The sequence below is a fragment of the Haliaeetus albicilla genome, chromosome 9 (assembly GCF_947461875.1).
Source record: "Haliaeetus albicilla chromosome 9, bHalAlb1.1, whole genome shotgun sequence".
NCBI lineage: Eukaryota > Metazoa > Chordata > Aves > Accipitriformes > Accipitridae > Haliaeetus > Haliaeetus albicilla.
Window position 1 is genome coordinate 6,492,345 of NC_091491.1, and position 18,354 is coordinate 6,510,698.

Genomic DNA, 18,354 nt, shown 5'->3' on the forward strand with positions numbered 1-18,354 from the left:
CCGTGTAGAAAACACCACCAGCAGTCCTGAACACAAGAACAGCACAGCTCCAGAGCACAAATGGCCTTCCTGCAACGCCCAGGATGAAATGCTGAATTTGGCCTTTACCGTTGGGTCCTTCCTGCTCAGTGCGATCACGCTGCCCCTAGGAATTGTCATGGACAAGTACGGCCCTCGCAAGCTGCGGCTGCTTGGCAGGTTGGTGTCCTGGGCTCCCCGGGTGGGCTGAGGGACAAATTCCCACCTTGTCTGGGGCAGATGGGTGCTCTGCCTGTTGTGGGGTCCCTGCAGCCTTGGGAACTGTATGAGGAACGGGGCTGGGATGTGCTGGGAGCTGCTGCCCATGCACAGGGCACTGGAGCAGCTCTGGGATGATTTCAGCCAGCACAGCGAATTGCTCCATAAGGGAAGGGCCTGGGACTCCATGTCCACACTTCAGCTCTCCAGTGTTGTTCTGTGCTCCCTGGCCAGATGGAGCCTGAAGGAAGAGTGGAGTCATTTCTGAGTCAGGGAGGGTAGCTTTTTCCTTGAGCTGGGAGCTATGTCCCGAGAGGCACAAACCCAAGATGTTACATCATCGTTTGCAAGCTGGGGAGTTAACTCGGGGATAAACACGTCCTGCCTGCCTCTTCTAGGGCCCTTCTTTGCCATGTGGCATATGTCGCTTTCTGCCTCAAATTGCAAGGTCGTTAGCTGCTTCTATCATGGCATGTAGGGATTAGTGACTTGTTGGGCACAGCAGACCCCAGCGCTGCTGAATTTTAATGCACTGAACCATACCAGAAACCAAACCGGCCTGTAGGCAGAGTGGGAAAACCAGGGGAAGTCTCTGTGACCATACCAGAGAGGAGCAGGTAAAGGCTGTGAGTGCTGTGACCACAGCTGGGTCTCAGGACAAAGGTTGCTGCTGTCTTTGGTCACCTTGAGGTGAGGGCTGGCAAAGCTCTGTGCTGGAAAACTGGTAGGGAATTTAGGTCCAGCAAGAGCTGCGTCAGTACTGGGAGGAAAGGTTGCTGCCTCAGCCCTTGCGCAAGGTTTATCTGCAATATTTGGGTATTTCCCTGGATTTTTCTTTCCAAATTGCCAGCTTCCCTCCCGCTTGCAGAAATGACACTGCGCTTGCTTAACAAGGTGCTGAGGAGGTAGAAGCATATGTAATTTAATGCGTGTGAGGCTGTATGTAAGAAACTCACAGTTTTGGTTCCCTTTCAGTGCCTGCTTTGCTGTGTCCTGTGTGCTGATTGCGTACGGTGCCAGTAACCCAGACTGTAAGTAGGCATTTCTCTGCTGAGCTGGGAGGGCTTTGGGGCTGTGGTTTGGGTTTTTTTTGGGGGGAAGCAGACAAGCGTGCATGGCACTGCGTGCTCTGACTGTCACACCTCCAGTCTGTCATACCTCCAGTGCTGTACTGGGGTCTTGCTGAGGACACAAGCCAAGCGTCTGCTGGCCTGTGGGAGCTAAGTGGCTCTGGGGAGGGCTGGTGTTTCACAACCCTAAGTGGAGAGCGTTGCAAGGGCCAAACATCTGAGATAGCCAGGTCTCTCAGCTTTGCGTTTGGGCAGGGCCAGGTCCTGTAACGGAGCAATTCCAAACAAGTTCATGGCTTTTTCACGGTTGGGAAATAGGTAGTAGCACACGATGTGTAATCAGCTTTCACACCAGGGATAGATGGAGCTTGCTCATCAAGACCAGGTAGTGAGGTGACACTTTAAATCCAGTTCTTTCAAGTAAATCTTCCTTTTAAGATCCATTCAGACAAGCTGCATCAGCAAGTCTGTTCATTAGAGAAAAGAAACCCTTCCATCCTGGAAAGAGATGATCCCATCCTGAACTCTGTCTTGGAGGAGAGCCCTGGTCCTCCTGCTCTGTGTGGCTGGGGAGACAGGTGCTGGGTCAGGAACAGTGTGGCATGTCCTGATGGTGTTGATCCACTGAGGTTTTTACGTGTCAGGACCAAAGCGCTCAGGGCTCTGTCTTCTTTCCCCCTGCACCCCAGTAAAAGCTAAGGGTGTTTTTTATTGTTGCAGCTCTGTCTGTGCTGATATTCATTGCGCTGGCTCTGAATGGCTTTGGTGGGATGTGCATGACCTTCACATCGCTTACGGTAAGTGAAGAGTTATTACCTGACTCTATTTTATTTTTTTACTATGGCTGTGAGCTGGGCTAGCAGGAAAGAACAAAGTGGATCTTTTGCCTGTGGCTTGAATAGCATGGGTTTTGTTTGGTACAAAGGGTCAGTCACCGTTTTACCTGAAAGGCTGAATACTAGGTGGTTATTCTAAGGCTTTTTTTTCCCCCCAGTCATTTGGGTTTTTTGGGTGTGGTTTTGTTTGTTTGTTTTTTTTTTTTTTACCTGCCCCTTGCATCTCAGTTGAAGGTGGGGGGAAAAAAGGAATTGGTTTTGTCTAGGACTCAAATTGTCATACGCCTGTACGTGCCGTGCTAAGCTACCTGGCACAGGCTGGACATGTTTGCACTGGGTTTAGCATTGACATAACTGCAGGAAGAATCAGCAGCGCACAAACCCTTGCAGCTGGGTATGACCAGCTCTACGCAAACACAGTTTGCATCTCGCCCCAGGAAAATGGTTGTTCTTGAGCACAGAAGCTTTTGCTTTCAGAAGGGTGAGAGTCTCTTCCAGGTTTCCTTAGAAATGCTGCGTTGCTGAATGTACCCAGCTCCATCTGTGCAGCCTGCTTAGATCTGTTTAGTCCGTGGATTATATTGCAAGTGTTGGTCAACAACTGTCAGCTGGATCTCTACATTTTAGGGTTCTTTTTCCTGGAGACAGAAGCAGTACCGTCCTCCAAGTAGCTGCTTTATTTTCTACCTCATTACCCTGATCCTTGTCAGTGTGGCTGAAACAGGGCTGGGTGGAAGGTTTCCCAGAAAACAGTCTGGGAAGCACTGATGTTTCTTGAGCTGTGGCTGAAAACTTTCAGATTTGGACTGCATTACCTTGAACTTGCTGTTGCAGTAAAACTTTCTGTTAAGGTTACCTCTAATTTCACAAGGCTTTAGACACTGGCTGAACAAGGCTCAGACATTGGTTAAACTCCTGAGACCTAAATTTGGCAGAGGCTGGGTTTACAGATCAGTGTGTGTACTGTGATGTTGCTGCTGCTGTTGCTTTCATATATTCAAAGCTTTCAAAACTCTGTGCCGATGTTGGTGTCTCCTTCATATGTAGTGTTCTTCACTGGAAGCCTTGGCCTTGGTCCCAAAGAACTATGGGGCAAATGTCATCCTGCCACGCTTCAAATAAAAGCGAGGAAGAGAGGAGTACATAGTACTGCTGTGGGACAGGAGAGGATTCCCATCCTGCTGCTGCCAGCATTGGTTATTATCTCTCTGGGTGGTTATTAAGGGGTCACAGATTATTTTAGAGCCACTGGTGATGATAGGAGGGAGAGCAAGGATAGGACAGAAATGTGTTGGATGTGCTGTACTGTGGCTTTTAGCACCAGAAGAAGTAAGCAAAGCCACTTACTAGTGCCCTCATTAGTGAGCCAGTTCCGCAGCACTAAGGAAGTACAGTGGCAGGAAAAAGGTCAATTCTTCCAAGGAGAGATTCAAGCCTTGAGGAGGTCTGAAGCAAGTAGTGATGCTGTGAGTTCACACAGGGAGACCTCAGGTGGAGCCCATCCCCTCCAGACAGCAGTGTGTTTTGTAAAGAGCTGAGGCAGCTTCAGGCCCGACTTCTCAAATCCAGATTCAGATGTAGCTGCTTGTGCCTCCCTGCAGAGCTGCACAGAGGCATTTTGGTACCTGAGGCATGAGAATGTGATTAAAAATAGTCTGAAGTGGGAGGGAAGCACTTCCTCACCTGCATCACAGCGTAGCTGTGGTGGTGACTGTTAGAAGCAGGTGTATCTTACTCATTGGCAGCTTACTGTTTGTCCCTGTGGTTCTGCCTGCCAGCTGGGTGCTCACAGTTGGTGTGTCAAGAACTATCTTCTGCGGTGATGTGGTGATCTCTTGTGGGTCCCTTCCACCTGTGGCCCATGGAGACAGGGAGTGTGGCAAGGGAGGGACATGGGGATGACAAGTCTGTGGCTTGTGGGCTCTAGGCAGTGTGGCTCGCATGCACCGTGCCGTGCATCGTGCTCAAGAGAGGATGAAGCAAGCGCTGAAAGGGGAGGCTCAAAGGCCTTTTTAAGGATGTTCGTTACACAGAGGCGGTGAGCTCTAATCAACTTCTGGTGCCAAGTAAGCTCGTTCTGGCTGACACAGGCACGGGCTGCCGAGCGCGCACGTGCACACACAAGACAAAGCAAGGTGACTTCCTTCTCCTGCCAGCTGCGAGTGACCTGAAGCGCTCCAGGAAATGTGTCAAACCCTCTGGTGCATGAGCTGGTCCTCTGCCACCCCAGGCGAGTTACGGTTGCTGCTTCGTAGCAGGGTGGCCATGAAGGGAGCCCCTGCAGTGTGTGGGGTCGGGATGCTCCTCAGATGCTGCAGCCTGTGGGGCCTCGTTGGCTGCTGAAACCTCCCGGGACACTTGCTGCGTGGGCATGGTGTGATCTGATGGGAGGGCAGGAGATGCGGATCCTCAGTGCCTGTGCAAGGGATAAACAGGATCTCCGAGGACTGCAGCCTGGGACAGTGCTCCATGAAGCTTTGCCTCTTGGGTTTAAAGCCTTTTGCAGTAACAAGTCCCCAGGGTATCATGAAAGCACATGGCAAGCTGCAGAGCCATGGCAAGCCGCCGTTCCTGGGTGTCTTGCGTTGTGGCTTGGGGAGGAGGGGGAGCGAGCGAGCGGTGCTCTTCCCGGTTCTGGGAACAAGGTCAGACTGTGCCTGTTGTTAAAATGCAGAGGGGAGATTTCTGCCTCGTGACTTGGTCTTAGCCAATATAAGTGAAGATTGGAAATGGAAACAGATCTGTGTTGGTGGCTCTGACAGCAACACAGGAATCTGGCGCTGGTTCTGCTCCGAAGCTATTTCATGCAAAGAAATAAACATGTGTGATAAATTACCACAAAGAGCCTTTTATAGATTGTTTTCTGTCCTGTTTTCCTTTCAAAGAATTACAGCTGCTTTGCTCTTATTTTCTGCTACAAACACCACCCTTTAATTGGAGCAGGGGGACATCTCTGTGTAGGGAATCTTCTCTGCTCGGATTTACCAGGAAAACTTAGGGCTCTGTGATCTTTTGTTGCAGAATAGGAACAGGAATTTCCATATGCTTTGGACAAAGTGGGCAGTTTGAGGCTTTCCTGGAGAACATATTTTTAGTATCTGTATAACTTCCAAATATACCTCTGATAGGGAAAACAAAATTTAGCTTGAACAAAAATACCATTCTCCAGCAGTCTAGTTCTCCATCCCTTGACTTTTTCCACTGTTCTTTCAAATAGTCCTTGCAAGAGGAGGGAAATTGGGTTTGGTAAGACTACTGTGGTATCTTTTGTGGTATCTAAGGAAGCTGAAAAATTATAAAAAAATGATCAAAGGTCTTAAACCCACCATAAGGCAGATGGGATAATAATCTGAAAGAAGAAATTATTTTATCAGTTTAGGATTGAATACCTGTAAAAAAGGACTCCAGAAAAAAACAGTTATGGTATGGCAAAATTAAGTTAGTATCTTTCAGATGGGGTATAGAGTTAATAAAATATTGAGTATTATTGGCCTTTAAACAGGAGGTGTAAGAGTTTCTGTCATTGTAGGTCTTGTGGAATTGGGGCTGTCATACCAGAATGGGCAGAAGTTAGTGGAGGAGCCCCTTCTGGCCTGCAGGGATAAGAACAGAATGAGGATCAGATCTTTTTGGTGGCAGAAATACAAAGAGCCCCACTTGTTCTGTGGCTTGTTTTTTTTTCTCCCTATGGTTCATTTTCCCCAATACTTGCTGCTATAAAGACAGTGTGGAAAATGCCTTAGTAAATATTGTGTGTTATTTTAGTAGCTGGTCTTTAGATGAGACCTGCAGAGGCATTGCCAGTGCTGGCACTTGCAGACTGAGAGTTTTTTTTCTGTGTGGCTATGGACTACTTTTTTCCCTTTGGCCCTGCTCTGCACCTCCAGGTAGTCTCAGATTTCTTTTTCTCCCAAGTGCTCAGTGTTTGCAGTTTCTTCTTTGACTGGGTTGGATAAGACCCTAAATCTCCTATGTCCAACTTTTTTTAATCTGGCTGCTGCTTTGGTGACAAATAGGATTTTAGGAAATCTCTAGCCTTTCTAGGACTTCTGTCCCCATCGAGGCAGAAGCAGAATTGGGTTTTCCTAGACATGACTGCTTGCTTTCAGGCCTGCTCTGTCTCCAGTACCCCTCAGAGCAGGAGGATCCACCTGGGAGTTGCTTGTCTGCTGTATGAAAAAGGCTTTTTGTGATCTCTGGGGCTCTGGGGAAAACCAGCCTGAGCCAAGAAGCAGCTGTGTTTGTGGAGCTCTTGCCCTGCTCTGAGCTCCCCAGCAGGAGCAGCTGTTTGTTGTAATTTCTGGAGATTATTTTAGGTTTGGGGTATTTGACATTAAATGAATGCCCTTCCTGGTGACAGTGACTAGCCTTTTTGCAACCTGCAGATATTGTATTCTGCAGATGCTGTTTTCTGCGGTGTGTATTTAGGCCACAGCTTCCAATAAGAGATTTTTGTGCCTGGTAGCAGACCTTTGGATCCTCTGCCGTTTCCTGTCCGCAGCTCCTGAAAGCAGCCTGTTGGCAGCTCTCCCGCATGCAGGGATCTGGGGATGGGCGTGGGGATCCTCGCTGCAGAGGAGTGCAGCGTTTTCTGCCTCTGCCGTGTGTGTCTGCTCAGGGTTCACCAGCAGCATCAGGCTCAGCACATCATTGCTGCTGTTCCTTGGCTGGGGTTATCTGAGGACCTGGAGACTGCACTGCATAGGAAGCTCTGCAGTGAGACAGAGGGATGATAAACAGCCAGATGGATCCTAGAGTGTTCCTGCACAGGAATACTTCAGTTGTAAACACGCTGGTCCTGCCGTGACACAAGCCAGATTTGCTTGCCTTATATGCTACTCCTGGGAAAGATGGATTTGTTTTTCAGCAGTGGAAGGGGAATGTGATGACAGCATTTGCTTGCTCAGACTCGGTCTAATATTCTCTGAATCATTTTGTTCAGCAGCATCTTTAAACAGATAAAATGCTGGTTAAGCTTTCAGTGCTAGAAGGCACCCGCAGTGTCCTGCTTTGAGGCCCTCTGAGGCTGATGTGGTAGTGATGCCCAAGTGAATCTGGGGAGTAAGTGACCCAAAAAAGGAGGTGGGAGGGAAATCTGTCTGCCTGCAGCAGAATCTCTGCCTGTTGACCCGCTTCAGGAGGTATCGGCTGAGCTTTCTGTAGCCTACAACTTCAAAGCTTCTCCCTGTAATTTCCAGTTTGCAGGCTGTCATTAGTTAGCGATGGAAACTTGTTCACTTCTGGTTGTTTAGAAAAATAGTGAGTTCCTCCTTTCCCAGGAGAATGGGAAGGTCTCGCAGCTCTTTCTGCCTGCTCCACTCTGCTTTTGGGTCCTGAGTGGAAGCAGGGGCTGGAGAGCCAGCCTGGGAGTGCTTTTGCTGTTGAGGTGGCAGAAGTGGCTGCTGTGAGCTGCTTCTAGCTGTCCCTATGGAGAGCTTTGCTTTCCCAACAGATCCTTGCAGAACCAGCCTGGTCTGCTCTTAGCAATGCCATGACACCTGATAGGAGCCCAGGCAGTGAAGTGGGGTGGGTGGCAGGAATAGCTACCCGAGATGCTGTTGCCTGCTTCTTGCTGCAGAGTTCAGCAGCTTCGTAGCTACAGCAGGCAGTAAAGCCTTGGATATCTAGTGTTCGTGATTGCCTTCTTGCATGTAGCTCCAAGATAGTGTGCCTGAGCATCTGAGCCATCCAACTGATGCAGAAATGACCAGCTTTAGCCCCTCTCAGAGAGTGAGTCTCCTTTCACAGAAGTAGCCAGGGAGCTAGCTAGAAATGGAAATGCAAACAGCAACACAGTTCATGTTTGTGGCTGTTCTTTCTTGTTATAACAGGAACTTTCTGGTCTACTGCAAAGATTTGGGTGCTGACCCAAGGTGCATAAACAATCCTGGCAGTTCACGGTGTTGCAGGTGTGTTAAAGACTGTTTAGCAATCACAGCCTGTGTCTAACAACTCTTGACTAAAAAGAGGGTGGTATGTAGAGAAATTGGGCACATATTTTTTTGGAGAGGAAAAGAGATGATGACTACAGACTTGGGGTAAGGAACTCTTAAAGAAAGCACAAGGGCTGGAACAAACGCTCCTGTGCTAAAGGTAACCAATGCAAGGTATGTGGTCAGTCTGGAAAGAAGCAGTGTCACTAAGCACATAAATCTTGGATTGTAGATGTTCCCTGACACTGGAGACACCAATGCAACCTGCAGAGCAATATACTGAAAGAGCTAAGTCATTCTTGAATAAAACTGGCTGCTTCAGATTCTGGTATCCAGGAGTCTTAATCCTAAATGCCAATATCTTCTCAAGAAAGCTTCCTTCCCTTTTCTTCCCTTCCCTTGGCAGCAGCCTGTTTCAACCAATTTTTCTTTCCCCAGCTGCCCAACATGTTTGGTGACCTTCGTTCCACGTTCATTGCTCTGATGATTGGCTCCTATGCTTCCTCTGCTGTGACTTTTCCAGGAATCAAGGTGAGGCCATGGGATCATGACTCATGACTGGTGTTGTGCTGGAGTCTTGCACCATTTAGCAGTAATGTGGAAAGAAAGAGGGACTATTTGTTAAAGCACTCTTAAGAGATGTGCCTTTGCAAGATTCAGTTCCTGTCTGTTGAAGACTTCCCAAGTGCCTGCCTCAAGAACTCCACAAATACTGCAAAGAGAACAGTCCGTTTGCTAATAGGCAGTAAAATTTTAAAGGTGTCAAGTAAAAGTGAAGAACTGAAGATCTTTTTTTAAAGGAAGGTTGCTTTTTTAAACTCTAAGGAGCATATATATGGATTTTAATACACATGTGTATACTTAATCTGTGTGATTGTCACAGGTGGTTGGCTTTGAACACTGTTCAGAGCTAGCAAACAGCAACGAAGGGATGGTCACTTGGGCTGCCTTGGTAGATCACTTAGTGGTTCTGAACCAGAGATGTTTCATTGCAGAGTTAGCATACGGGGGATATAGTAAAGGTAAGCCAGTCTCAAGTGTGCAGGGAAGTTCCTGCTGGCTTTCCAAGGAGAAGGTCCTAGATGAAAACTTTTGATGGCAGTCATCTGCAATACAGCTGCATGCTTTTCCAGTTGGAGGTCCTGTTGTTGTTGCTATAGCTGCTATTAAAGATGTGCATATACACCTCTTTCTAAGCCTGCCCGTCACAGACTTGTTCCTCATTACCACTTGAGTTGAACCTATTTCAATGTAGCATGTTGTTCTTTCCCACAGCTTCCTCTCAGACCTCATTAAAAGAATATTGAAGTATCCTTCTGCTCTTATAGTCAAAACCATATTCCCTTCTGATTTCCAGGTTATATATGACTTTGGGGTCTCCTTCATCCTTATTCTGCTTGTCTGGGCAAGCTGTGCAGGACTAGTTTTCCTCAATTGTTTCTTCAACTGGCCACTGGAGCCTTTCCCAGGACCAGAAGACATGGACTATTCGTAAGTGTCCACTAGACTGGCCTTGAGGGCTAATCCCATTCTTAATCCTCTAGAAAGTGATGGCACAACTAATTTAGAGGAGAGGACAGGGAACTCCCTTGCATGTTGTCTATGGCTGCCACTTCTTAGGCTGAGGATTTATGTTTGCCGTTAACATTATGTCTTGACTGGTGAACATCTGTGGAAAGTGGAACTTTCCAAAGCATAGGAATTATGAAGGAAAAATGATCTGTCAGTAGTCATAAGTATTTCTATATTGACTTATGCCAAATTGGCCTGGGGGAAGTATCTCTGTGCTCTGGATCCAGACCATTTGTGGCTTTGTAGATGGAAACTAGTGCCTTAGATCCACACATAGCCTTTCTGACTCCTGCAACTTTGCTGCCTCTGATTCCTCACCCTGTGTTGCAGCTCTCATGCTCTTTACTGTCCAACAGGGTGAAAATAAAGTTCAGCTGGCTGGGATTTGACCACAAAATCACTGGGAAACAGTTTTACAAGCAAGTAACAACTGTGGGGCGCCGTCTCAGCGTGGGGAGCTCCATGAAGGGCCCCAAAGAGCCAGCAGCCTTGCAAGAGAACAACAAGCTCTGTCTGTCTACGGTGGACCTAGAAGTGAAGTGCCAACCTGACAACACAGGTGTGGTTCCATGAGTGCCCCAAGGATGCTTGTGCTGGCACAAGGCTGTCAGCCTCTCTGCTCTGCTCCAGACCTGTTTATAAGAGAGATAACGTGATCCATATGTTGCCAGGGCCATGTGCCAGCCACCATTATTTAAATACAAGTTCAGTTATATAAGGAATCCTGTCCTTGCATACTTGCCTAAATACACCATATGGTGTTGCCAGTGGTGGGGACAACAGCATTGGTAACTGGTACGGCTGCAGAAGGGCAGTGCAGTTGGTCACTGCTGTCTCTTAGACTGTTGCCATCATGACCAAGCCTTCCTTACTCAGGCGTTTGGCAAAAGCAAATGGTTTTAAGCTTCTTTTTTGCTCTAATCTACAGAATGAGGTGAGTCTTCCTTCCTTCTCCCTTGCCCCAGCTACTGGTAGCCAAACTCCAAGCATCTATAGCTGTTCATTATGGAAGTTTGTAAGGCACCAGGTAGTCGCTAACTCTGAACTCCTTGGAACTGCCCCTGGCATGCAGTGTTGGAATGACTAGCTAGGAGAAGACCTGCTAACCCAGAGGCAATAGCTCTTCTGAAATTGTACATGTTTATGAAGGTACGTTGCCTTCTTCAGAGACTCTATTATTCCTTCTGCAGCTTCTCCCTCCTTCATGAAGAGCGTCTTCAGTCCTATTTTGTTGCTCAGCCTTATCACCATGTGTGTCACTCAGCTGCGGCTCATCTTCTACATGGGAGCTATGAATACCATGCTTGAGTTTCTGTCTGGAGATGAAGATCAAGGTAGGGTAACCTGAAAACTTTTATCTGCTTCCTTGGAACTGGGACCTGACCCAGACTTGGTCCTTGCAAGAGTCCAGCGAGCCTGATTACTCAGCAGATACTCAGTGTATGGCAATTAGTGGTGTCAGAGTGCGGCTGACAGCTGCTGGGAGGGTCTAGTGAAGGGCTGGACCTAGCCCAGGACAGAGGGGCAGTGAGGTAGACACTTGAATGTCAAGCTAATTTTAGGCTGGTGTCTGTTAAATACTATTCCATGTTATTTCCCCAGATGGGTTGTTGAAAGTAGCCTCTCAGGATGGACTGTGATAATTTTTTTTTTATTGGAAAACCTATTTCATCAGGTGTTTGCTTTGCTTATCCTAAGCAGGCACAAAGTACGGAGCAGCTGACTCTCATGACTAATGGTTGGACTAGGTGTCTCAGCCCAGCAGCCGGGGGTGGGAGAAATGAAGTCATAGCTGTTTTGTGCAGCTTGGTGTGTGCTGGGGAGACTCAGGGGTGCTCACTGCACTGGACTCTTCTGTATTTATAGCTCTGATTCAGTACATGAAGCAAACAGGAAAGAGTACATTAGTTTACTGTTGTTGAAAATACCCAGGATTGCAAAACAAGACTTAGCCTTTTTTTTTTTTTTTTGTCCTTTGTAGTAAGATCCAGTTTGAACTTGTTAAATCTGGATTGCATGAAGCTGATAAATCAAGAGGCACTCCTCTGAAAACAGGAGTGAGCTCTGGGGGAGGGAAGGAAACTCAGGAAACTCCAAGTGCCCTGGCATTCCCTGAATTGCTTTGTTTCTTGAGCCTTTGACAGCCTGCAGCATTCAGCTCTTTATCTCCTGGCTCAAGAGCCAATTTAGACATTAAACAGTAAACAGGACAAACTTCACACTGCCTACCTTTCCCAACACTGCTTAGTTTTTTGCTTACCTTGTAACTCTTTCACGCTGATTTTTTTTTTTTCTTTCTTTCTTTCTTTCTTTTTACCCTGGCTTGCTCTAGTTATTTCTCTTTCATTTTTTCCTCTCCTCCCTTCCTTGGTATTTTAGAATTAATATTAACTATATATGCTGTCAATTCTGTTCAGATCAAGCTCTGAATTAAAAAAGGGATTGTGCCCCTTGGGTGTATTGCATTTTTTTCTGTGCAATCTTTAAGATTTCTTCCCTTTTTCCCCCTCCTCCCCCTGAACATAGCCTGGGCTCCCAGTGCAGTCTGCTGTCTTGGTGTTTCCATGGCATCAGCAAAACAGTAGTATTGTCTAGTCGCAGCAGCGTCAGGCTGCAAGAGCAGTTCCAAGATGTGTGCAGCTCTCTAGAAATGTAATCTGTGCAGATCAGGAGAGGATGGGACGCTGCTCCCTTAGATTCCTTGTTCTTCTTGCAGTTTACTTGAATGTGATTTGTTTAGAGAGCTCCCTCCACCTGCAACTGCTCTCAGGAGCACTGAGCAAGGGAAGAAGAGAGTTAAGTCAATCCTGCAACCGTTACGGTCAAAGAAAACTTAAATATTCCTGGGAGCAGAACAAGAGAGAAGGATGTGGGGAAAATAATTCAGATAGGTAGTAGAGTCTTTAAGTTGCAGTGAGGCACTGTGTCCTTGAAAGTCCTCCTTCCTGTGCAGATTATGGTGACTTAGACCTGTCATGAAACCTAGAGGTGGAAAAAGCAGTCAGCTTGTGGCTAGTTATCTTCTGAAAGCCCCCAAAAGATGGGGGAAAAGCTAAGGAGTTCAGTAGCTCTGTAAATGACTGCATAATTGTGTTGTAGGAAGGCAGGAGAGAGTAGACCAGTTGTGTCTAGAACTTGAAATTTGGCTTCATCTTTCATAAATTGTCACCCTGCTTTCAAATCTGGTAAGACTTGGAGACCTTAAATATAATAAGGGTGGGCTGGAAAACTCAGCTGTATGAGGTACTTGCTCAATATAGTTTCGAGGGAAAGCCATGTTGAACAGTGGATGTAAAGGGTTGTGCCCATGTGTGCACCCTTTGTTTGCTCTACCTAGGCTTCTACTTCTGCTGGTATTTGCTAGGTATTGTTATCTCCCCCCCCCCCCCAAAGAATGTTTTTTAAGATGATAGATAAACTGAGGTGGCCCTGTTTTGTAGCAGCTACTGTCTCTCCTTTTCTTCTCTTGCTGACCCCATAAGTTTCATTCCATGCTTCAAGTTGGCTTCTGCTCTTGCTGTTTAGAGCCCAAGATTAAGTGTTCAGAATAGCATGAAGAGGCAAAACATGACAGCGTGGCTTGCTTCTTACCCTCTATTAAAAAATAACCAGACAACAGCAAATCAGCTCCAGGAGTGTTTGTAGAGGGTGATGCCACCTGTCTCTCTTGGTTACAGCAGTTGCTATAATGAGATGGGATGTGGGGCCACTTCAGGGCTTGCCTTTGCGGAGGTAATGGGGGCATGAATGCGAGTTTAGAGGTTGGAAGTTCCTCTTGGTTCCCTTGCCAGCAACCAGAGCCAGGAAAGTATCATCAGGTGCCATGCCTGGGTGCAGCAAGGCAGCCCTGCTGGGATTTGCTGTAACTGTACAGGAGGGAAAGGCTTGTTGGAAATGTCTTTCCATTACCAAGTTGATTTTTGGTATAAATCCTGGCTATACTGCTTTGGCTAGATCTAGAAATGCGTTGGGAGGGACAAACTAAAATTCTTTTTGGTTGTTTTGCTTACAGTGCTGTAACTTGTAAGCGCTCTGTGCTGAGATGAGCAGTTTCAGAATTACATCCTTATTTCAGAGCTGTGGTACACCATGACTCACCAGCCCTTCTGTGTGATGCATACAAATCCATCACGTGTGCTGCACAGAGGAAGTGGAAAAAGGATTGCAGGGTGGGGGAACTGTTCACCAACAGGAGGGGAGAGTTTCTTCTAAGTCTGCTGGCATCAGCTTTCCCTTAGCAAGCCATGTAGACACTTCACCCATCTTTAACACATGGGGAATTTTCAGCACTTTGAGTTTTTAATGATTGCTCTCACATGCTGTGTTTTTTGCTTCCAATCTGCTCTCCCCTCCCCTGCCTCCAAACTTGTCCGTTCAGCACAAAATGGGTTAGTCCTCACCTTCCCAGCCTGGCTTCTCCTTGCTGGAGCTTCCCAGCTGGAGAAGATGTAGCTGCAGCTCCCAGCAAGGCAGGAGAGGAGACGACTAAGGCAGGGTTGGCTGTGCAGGATATATTGTTTGTAAGAACTTTCCCTGTTGATCCGAGCCAGACTAAACTTCATTGGCACCAAGCAGTTGCTGGGTCCCATTTCTGAGCCCTACCTGCTGTTGGGCTGATGTTGCTCAGAGAATATTAGTGCAGGATCAGAATAGTTGAAGCAAGTGTGCCCAGTATGTCCACTCTAATGTCACGCCTCTGGGAGGCTAAATGATGAAGTGAGGCTTTGGTGTCTCAGCTCCTTCAGCCCTGCCTGTTAGCCTGTGAGTATGTGGGGTCTGGGCTCTTAATGAGAGAGGTGATCAATGGCGAGGAACAGTTTCTTTTCTGTCTTTTTTTCTGTTGCTTGCTGTGGTATCACTTGGACTAACAACTTTTTTAATCTTCCCCCCCCCCGCAGTGGCTCTCTACACTTCTATTTTTGGGGTATTGCAACTGCTGTGCTTGCTGACAGCGCCTGTGATCGGGTACATCATGGATTGGCGACTGAAAGAATGCAACGATGGCTCGGAAGAGAATGAGGAGAGCAACGCTGAGCAGTGCGTAGTGTTCGCCACGCGGGACATGCAGCCATGTAGCAGGCCTCTGCTCTGCATAATGTGTTTTGTGATGAAAGACTGAAAAGAATATTGGTTCTTCAGTATAGAAAAGAAAGCCTGAAGGAAGACTTGATAATTGCAGAGGAAAGGACCAAACTATGTTCCATGTCCACTAAGATCAGTCAAGAAGAGCAAATTTAAATTGTAGCAGGGGAGGCTCAGACTTCCCTTCTAGTCTAACAGTTAAGAGTAACAGCACTGAAATAATTGCCCAGATGTTCCTCAGCTTCCACTGATGGAGATCCCACCACTTCCTTAGGCAGACCTCTAGCCAAACTGGTTTAGATAGTTGACGGGATAGGTGGAGAATCTTGCTGTGAGTTCCAGTGGCTGCCGAGAGTGCTTTTTGTAACATAGGTTTTGCTATCCTTCCAGAAGTGACAAGAAAAAGAAAAAGCGTGATCGTCAGATCCAGAAAATCACCAATGCCACCAATGCCTTTGCATTCACAAATGTCCTGCTGGTTGGATTTGGAATCACCTGTCTTATTCCTAATCTACCGTTGCAGGTGAATAGGTCAAATGGGTGGGTGTGCTGGAGGGGCTGGCAACATGGGTCCTGGCAAAATGACAGGCAGGACAGTGCCAGGAGGTCCTGCAAGCCAGCAGAACCAGCTACTGGCAGGAGGGCTTTCTGGCACTGCTGGGAGACTTCTGTACTGCTTTGGGAACCCCAGTCTTAGAGTTGAAACAAATAATTCCATGCAGTTTACATTTCTTGAGAGAACCTAAAGAAGCAGCTGTAGTTAAAATGTCAGGGTTGATCCACAATTTTTTCACACTTAGAAGTTTCTGCAGCTGAGCTGTGTAACAACAAATACTTTTCTACTGAGATCCTCTGAGGAGCGCCTGTGCATTTAACCTGGGCTTGCTTTAAGCTGCCGATGGTCAGAAAATTTGCTGTAAGAAGCATGACACTGATACATACAGCAGGTTATTTCTGTGTCAAATGCTATGCCCAATGGTACCCATGGGATTATAAACCTGTTAAAATATTTATTTTGTGGCACCACCTGTTTTTGGCAGAGGAGTTTAGTGATTTTATGCTATACTTAAACATGCCTTGATGACGTAGGCAAACAGATGTAGTTTGCTCATACTTGCATATTGTCCACAATAACTTGTGGAAAATTAACTAAATTGGCCACAAGTGCAATGAAAAAGCATTGTGTCCCTGGCCACAGGTTGCTGGGGACGTGTCCTTGCAGCAGTGCTATCTACGAATGAGGTAGGTCTTGTGTGTTGTTAACCTCAGGTAGTACTGCATGTTAGTCTTTGCAAAGTACGGAAAAGCAGTGCTTTTAGAGATGAGTACAAATTTCTTCCCTTGTGTTGATCTTTCAGGTTTTGATTCTGGGTTCCTCAAGCCCACCTTTCTAGTGCAAAGGAGAACAGCTTTTAGGAATGGTTCTACGCTGGGGTCTGGCACACCTAGGTGGTATCTAGGACATGACATTTTTCTGCTTCTCTTTCCAGATTCTTTCCTTCATTTTGCACACAATCGTGAGAGGATTCATCCACTCAGCTGTGGGAGGCCTCTATGCAGCTGTGTAAGTCTCTGCTTACCTATAATACATGGCTGGCCAGATAAACTGGTCTGGGTTGATAAGCTGTGCAGGTGAGAAGGGAGATCAGGAAGTGAAGTATTGGTCAGAGGGGAAAAATGATGCAACTTGTTTCCTCAGTCACCACTGGATATGACAGTAGCTGGACTGAGGTCCTAGCTGATGCTTTCCTTGTTTAGAAACAGCTAACCCCTTTGGCATAGCTACTGCAGTGAGACAGGCACAGCTATATATGGGCCTCAGGTGAGACTAGGCTATCGACACTAAGGTTATATAGTAAAACCTCAAGGCTTTTTTGTCTTATAATGACTAGCTACATGCATGTGTCCAGGTAAAACATTAACATAATTGAATACATTGCTACTGGTCTGCTCTGAAATTACATTGGTAAAGCATTGCTCAAGATACCATTAGTGATGTCTACTCCCTTTTCCCAGGACAGATCATCCATCCTGTTTCCAACTTATGAAAATTATCAATAGCTGAATCTAAATAATCTCTTCCTTATTAAGCAATGTTTTTGGTTTTGAAAACAGATCTGCCCCTCTGTCCTGAGCTGTTGGACAGAGGAACAGAAAGAAGCTGTTATCTTTCAGAGAATCGCAGAATCGTTGAGGTGGGAAGGGACCTCTTGAGACCATCTAGCCCAACCCTCCTGCTCAAGCAGGGTCAGCTAGAGCAGGTTTCCCAGGACTGCGTCCGGTTGGGTTTGGAATATCTCCACGGATGGAGACTCCACAACTGCACAGATTCCTTCTGTCAAAAGTTTTGGTCCCAGTGTCTGGGGAATCCAGACTAGAAAACCCATCTAAGACTCTGCTTCAAAAGTACATAAACTTTTGGTTCCCTGGCAGCTAGAAGCAAAAGATTTTTGTCTTGGGCAAGGTAAATGCCTGTTGCTGTACATATCGGCTTGCTTGTAAACTAATCCTGTTTGGCCATTGCAACTCTCTGGAACTTCCTGGAGTGAGGTATTTTTGCTTTGAATGTTTGCTTTGAAATATGCTTTGCTGTTATATTGCTTTTGTCATATTGCTTTGTTTTGCTTTGAATATTTGAAGGTTTTGATCCATTTCTTTCTTTCCAAGCATAGTTTAACCTGACCCTTTTTAAACACTACTCAGTCGTGGAAAGAGAAAGATGTTAGACTGTTCCTGAAATTTATTTTTCCATTAGTAGTATCTGATATTCAGCACTTTCCAGTCAACAGTATTGTTTAGTTTGACATAGGATCAGACTTGTCCTCTAAAAAGGAAAATACATACTAACCTGTTGTGCAGGTTTCACTCACTTCTAAAGGGAGCAAATTGTTATGACCACATGAAAATGATTGCTCAGCCGCAAATGCTGTCATCTGGATAAAGAGGCCCTGCTTTTAACTTGTAAATATCAACACTCTTCTCCCTTTGCAATAGGAACAGTAGTTGTATAAGTGCTTCCACCTGTCTACGGTACAGCTGCAAAACAAAACAAGTACTGGATCTGATACATCCAGAGTTTGAGAGCTCAGGATGAGAATAGTCTGGAGAGGAAGGCTCCAGCCTTGTCACCAGCTGCATTCTGCTCTAGAGAGCACTGTGCACACCACTGGGTATAGCTAAATACTTTATAAAAAGAGGTAGTTACACATAAGTCCAGGAGAGATAAGTTCTTCATACTATGTGCCTGACTTGGGACTGTGCTCTGTTGTGTTAGTCGACTGGGAATGTAAACTGATCTGGGTGATGTGAACAGTCAAGGTGACATATAATAATGCTGTTGCTTTCTCTGTTGACAGATACCCCTCCACGCAATTTGGCAGCTTGACAGGGTTGCAGTCGTTGATCAGTGCCCTTTTCGCCCTTCTGCAGCAGCCTCTTTTTATGGCGTTGACGGGACCTTTGGAAGGAGACCCTCTCTGGGCAAGTTCTTCTCAAATTTAATGTGAAAGCTTGGTGGTTAAGATGATTTTGGCTCATTTCTTTGAAAACAAAAGGACTCCTGTGCATGGACCAAGGTTAAAAACAGCTGGAATTTTACATGTCCCTCAGTCTGCTGTTACCTTG

General features: G+C 46.4%; 1 protein-coding gene across 2 annotated transcripts in view; it reads left to right on the top strand.

Moving 5' to 3' along the window:
• Positions 1-18,354, top strand: part of SLC43A2 (solute carrier family 43 member 2) — a 34,602-nt gene that overhangs the window by 9,653 nt on the left and 6,595 nt on the right. Inside the window, exons 3-14 of one of the 2 annotated variants that reach the window (XR_011326073.1) lie at positions 9-198; positions 1,213-1,268; positions 2,028-2,104; positions 8,515-8,607; positions 9,434-9,567; positions 10,005-10,207; positions 10,839-10,982; positions 14,547-14,685; positions 15,121-15,253; positions 16,221-16,294; positions 16,906-17,194; positions 18,087-18,210. Coding sequence is in view for 1 of the 2 variants with exons in the window: in XM_069791286.1 (XP_069647387.1) it covers positions 9-198; positions 1,213-1,268; positions 2,028-2,104; positions 8,515-8,607; positions 9,434-9,567; positions 10,005-10,207; positions 10,839-10,982; positions 14,547-14,685; positions 15,121-15,253; positions 16,221-16,294; positions 18,087-18,210 (1,367 nt within the window). In the remaining variant the exon portion in view is untranslated. Of the gene's footprint in view, positions 1-8; positions 199-1,212; positions 1,269-2,027; positions 2,105-8,514; positions 8,608-9,433; positions 9,568-10,004; positions 10,208-10,838; positions 10,983-14,546; positions 14,686-15,120; positions 15,254-16,220; positions 16,295-16,905; positions 17,195-18,086; positions 18,211-18,354 lie in introns of those variants that run through there. The other variant, XM_069791286.1, reaches the window with a different exon arrangement.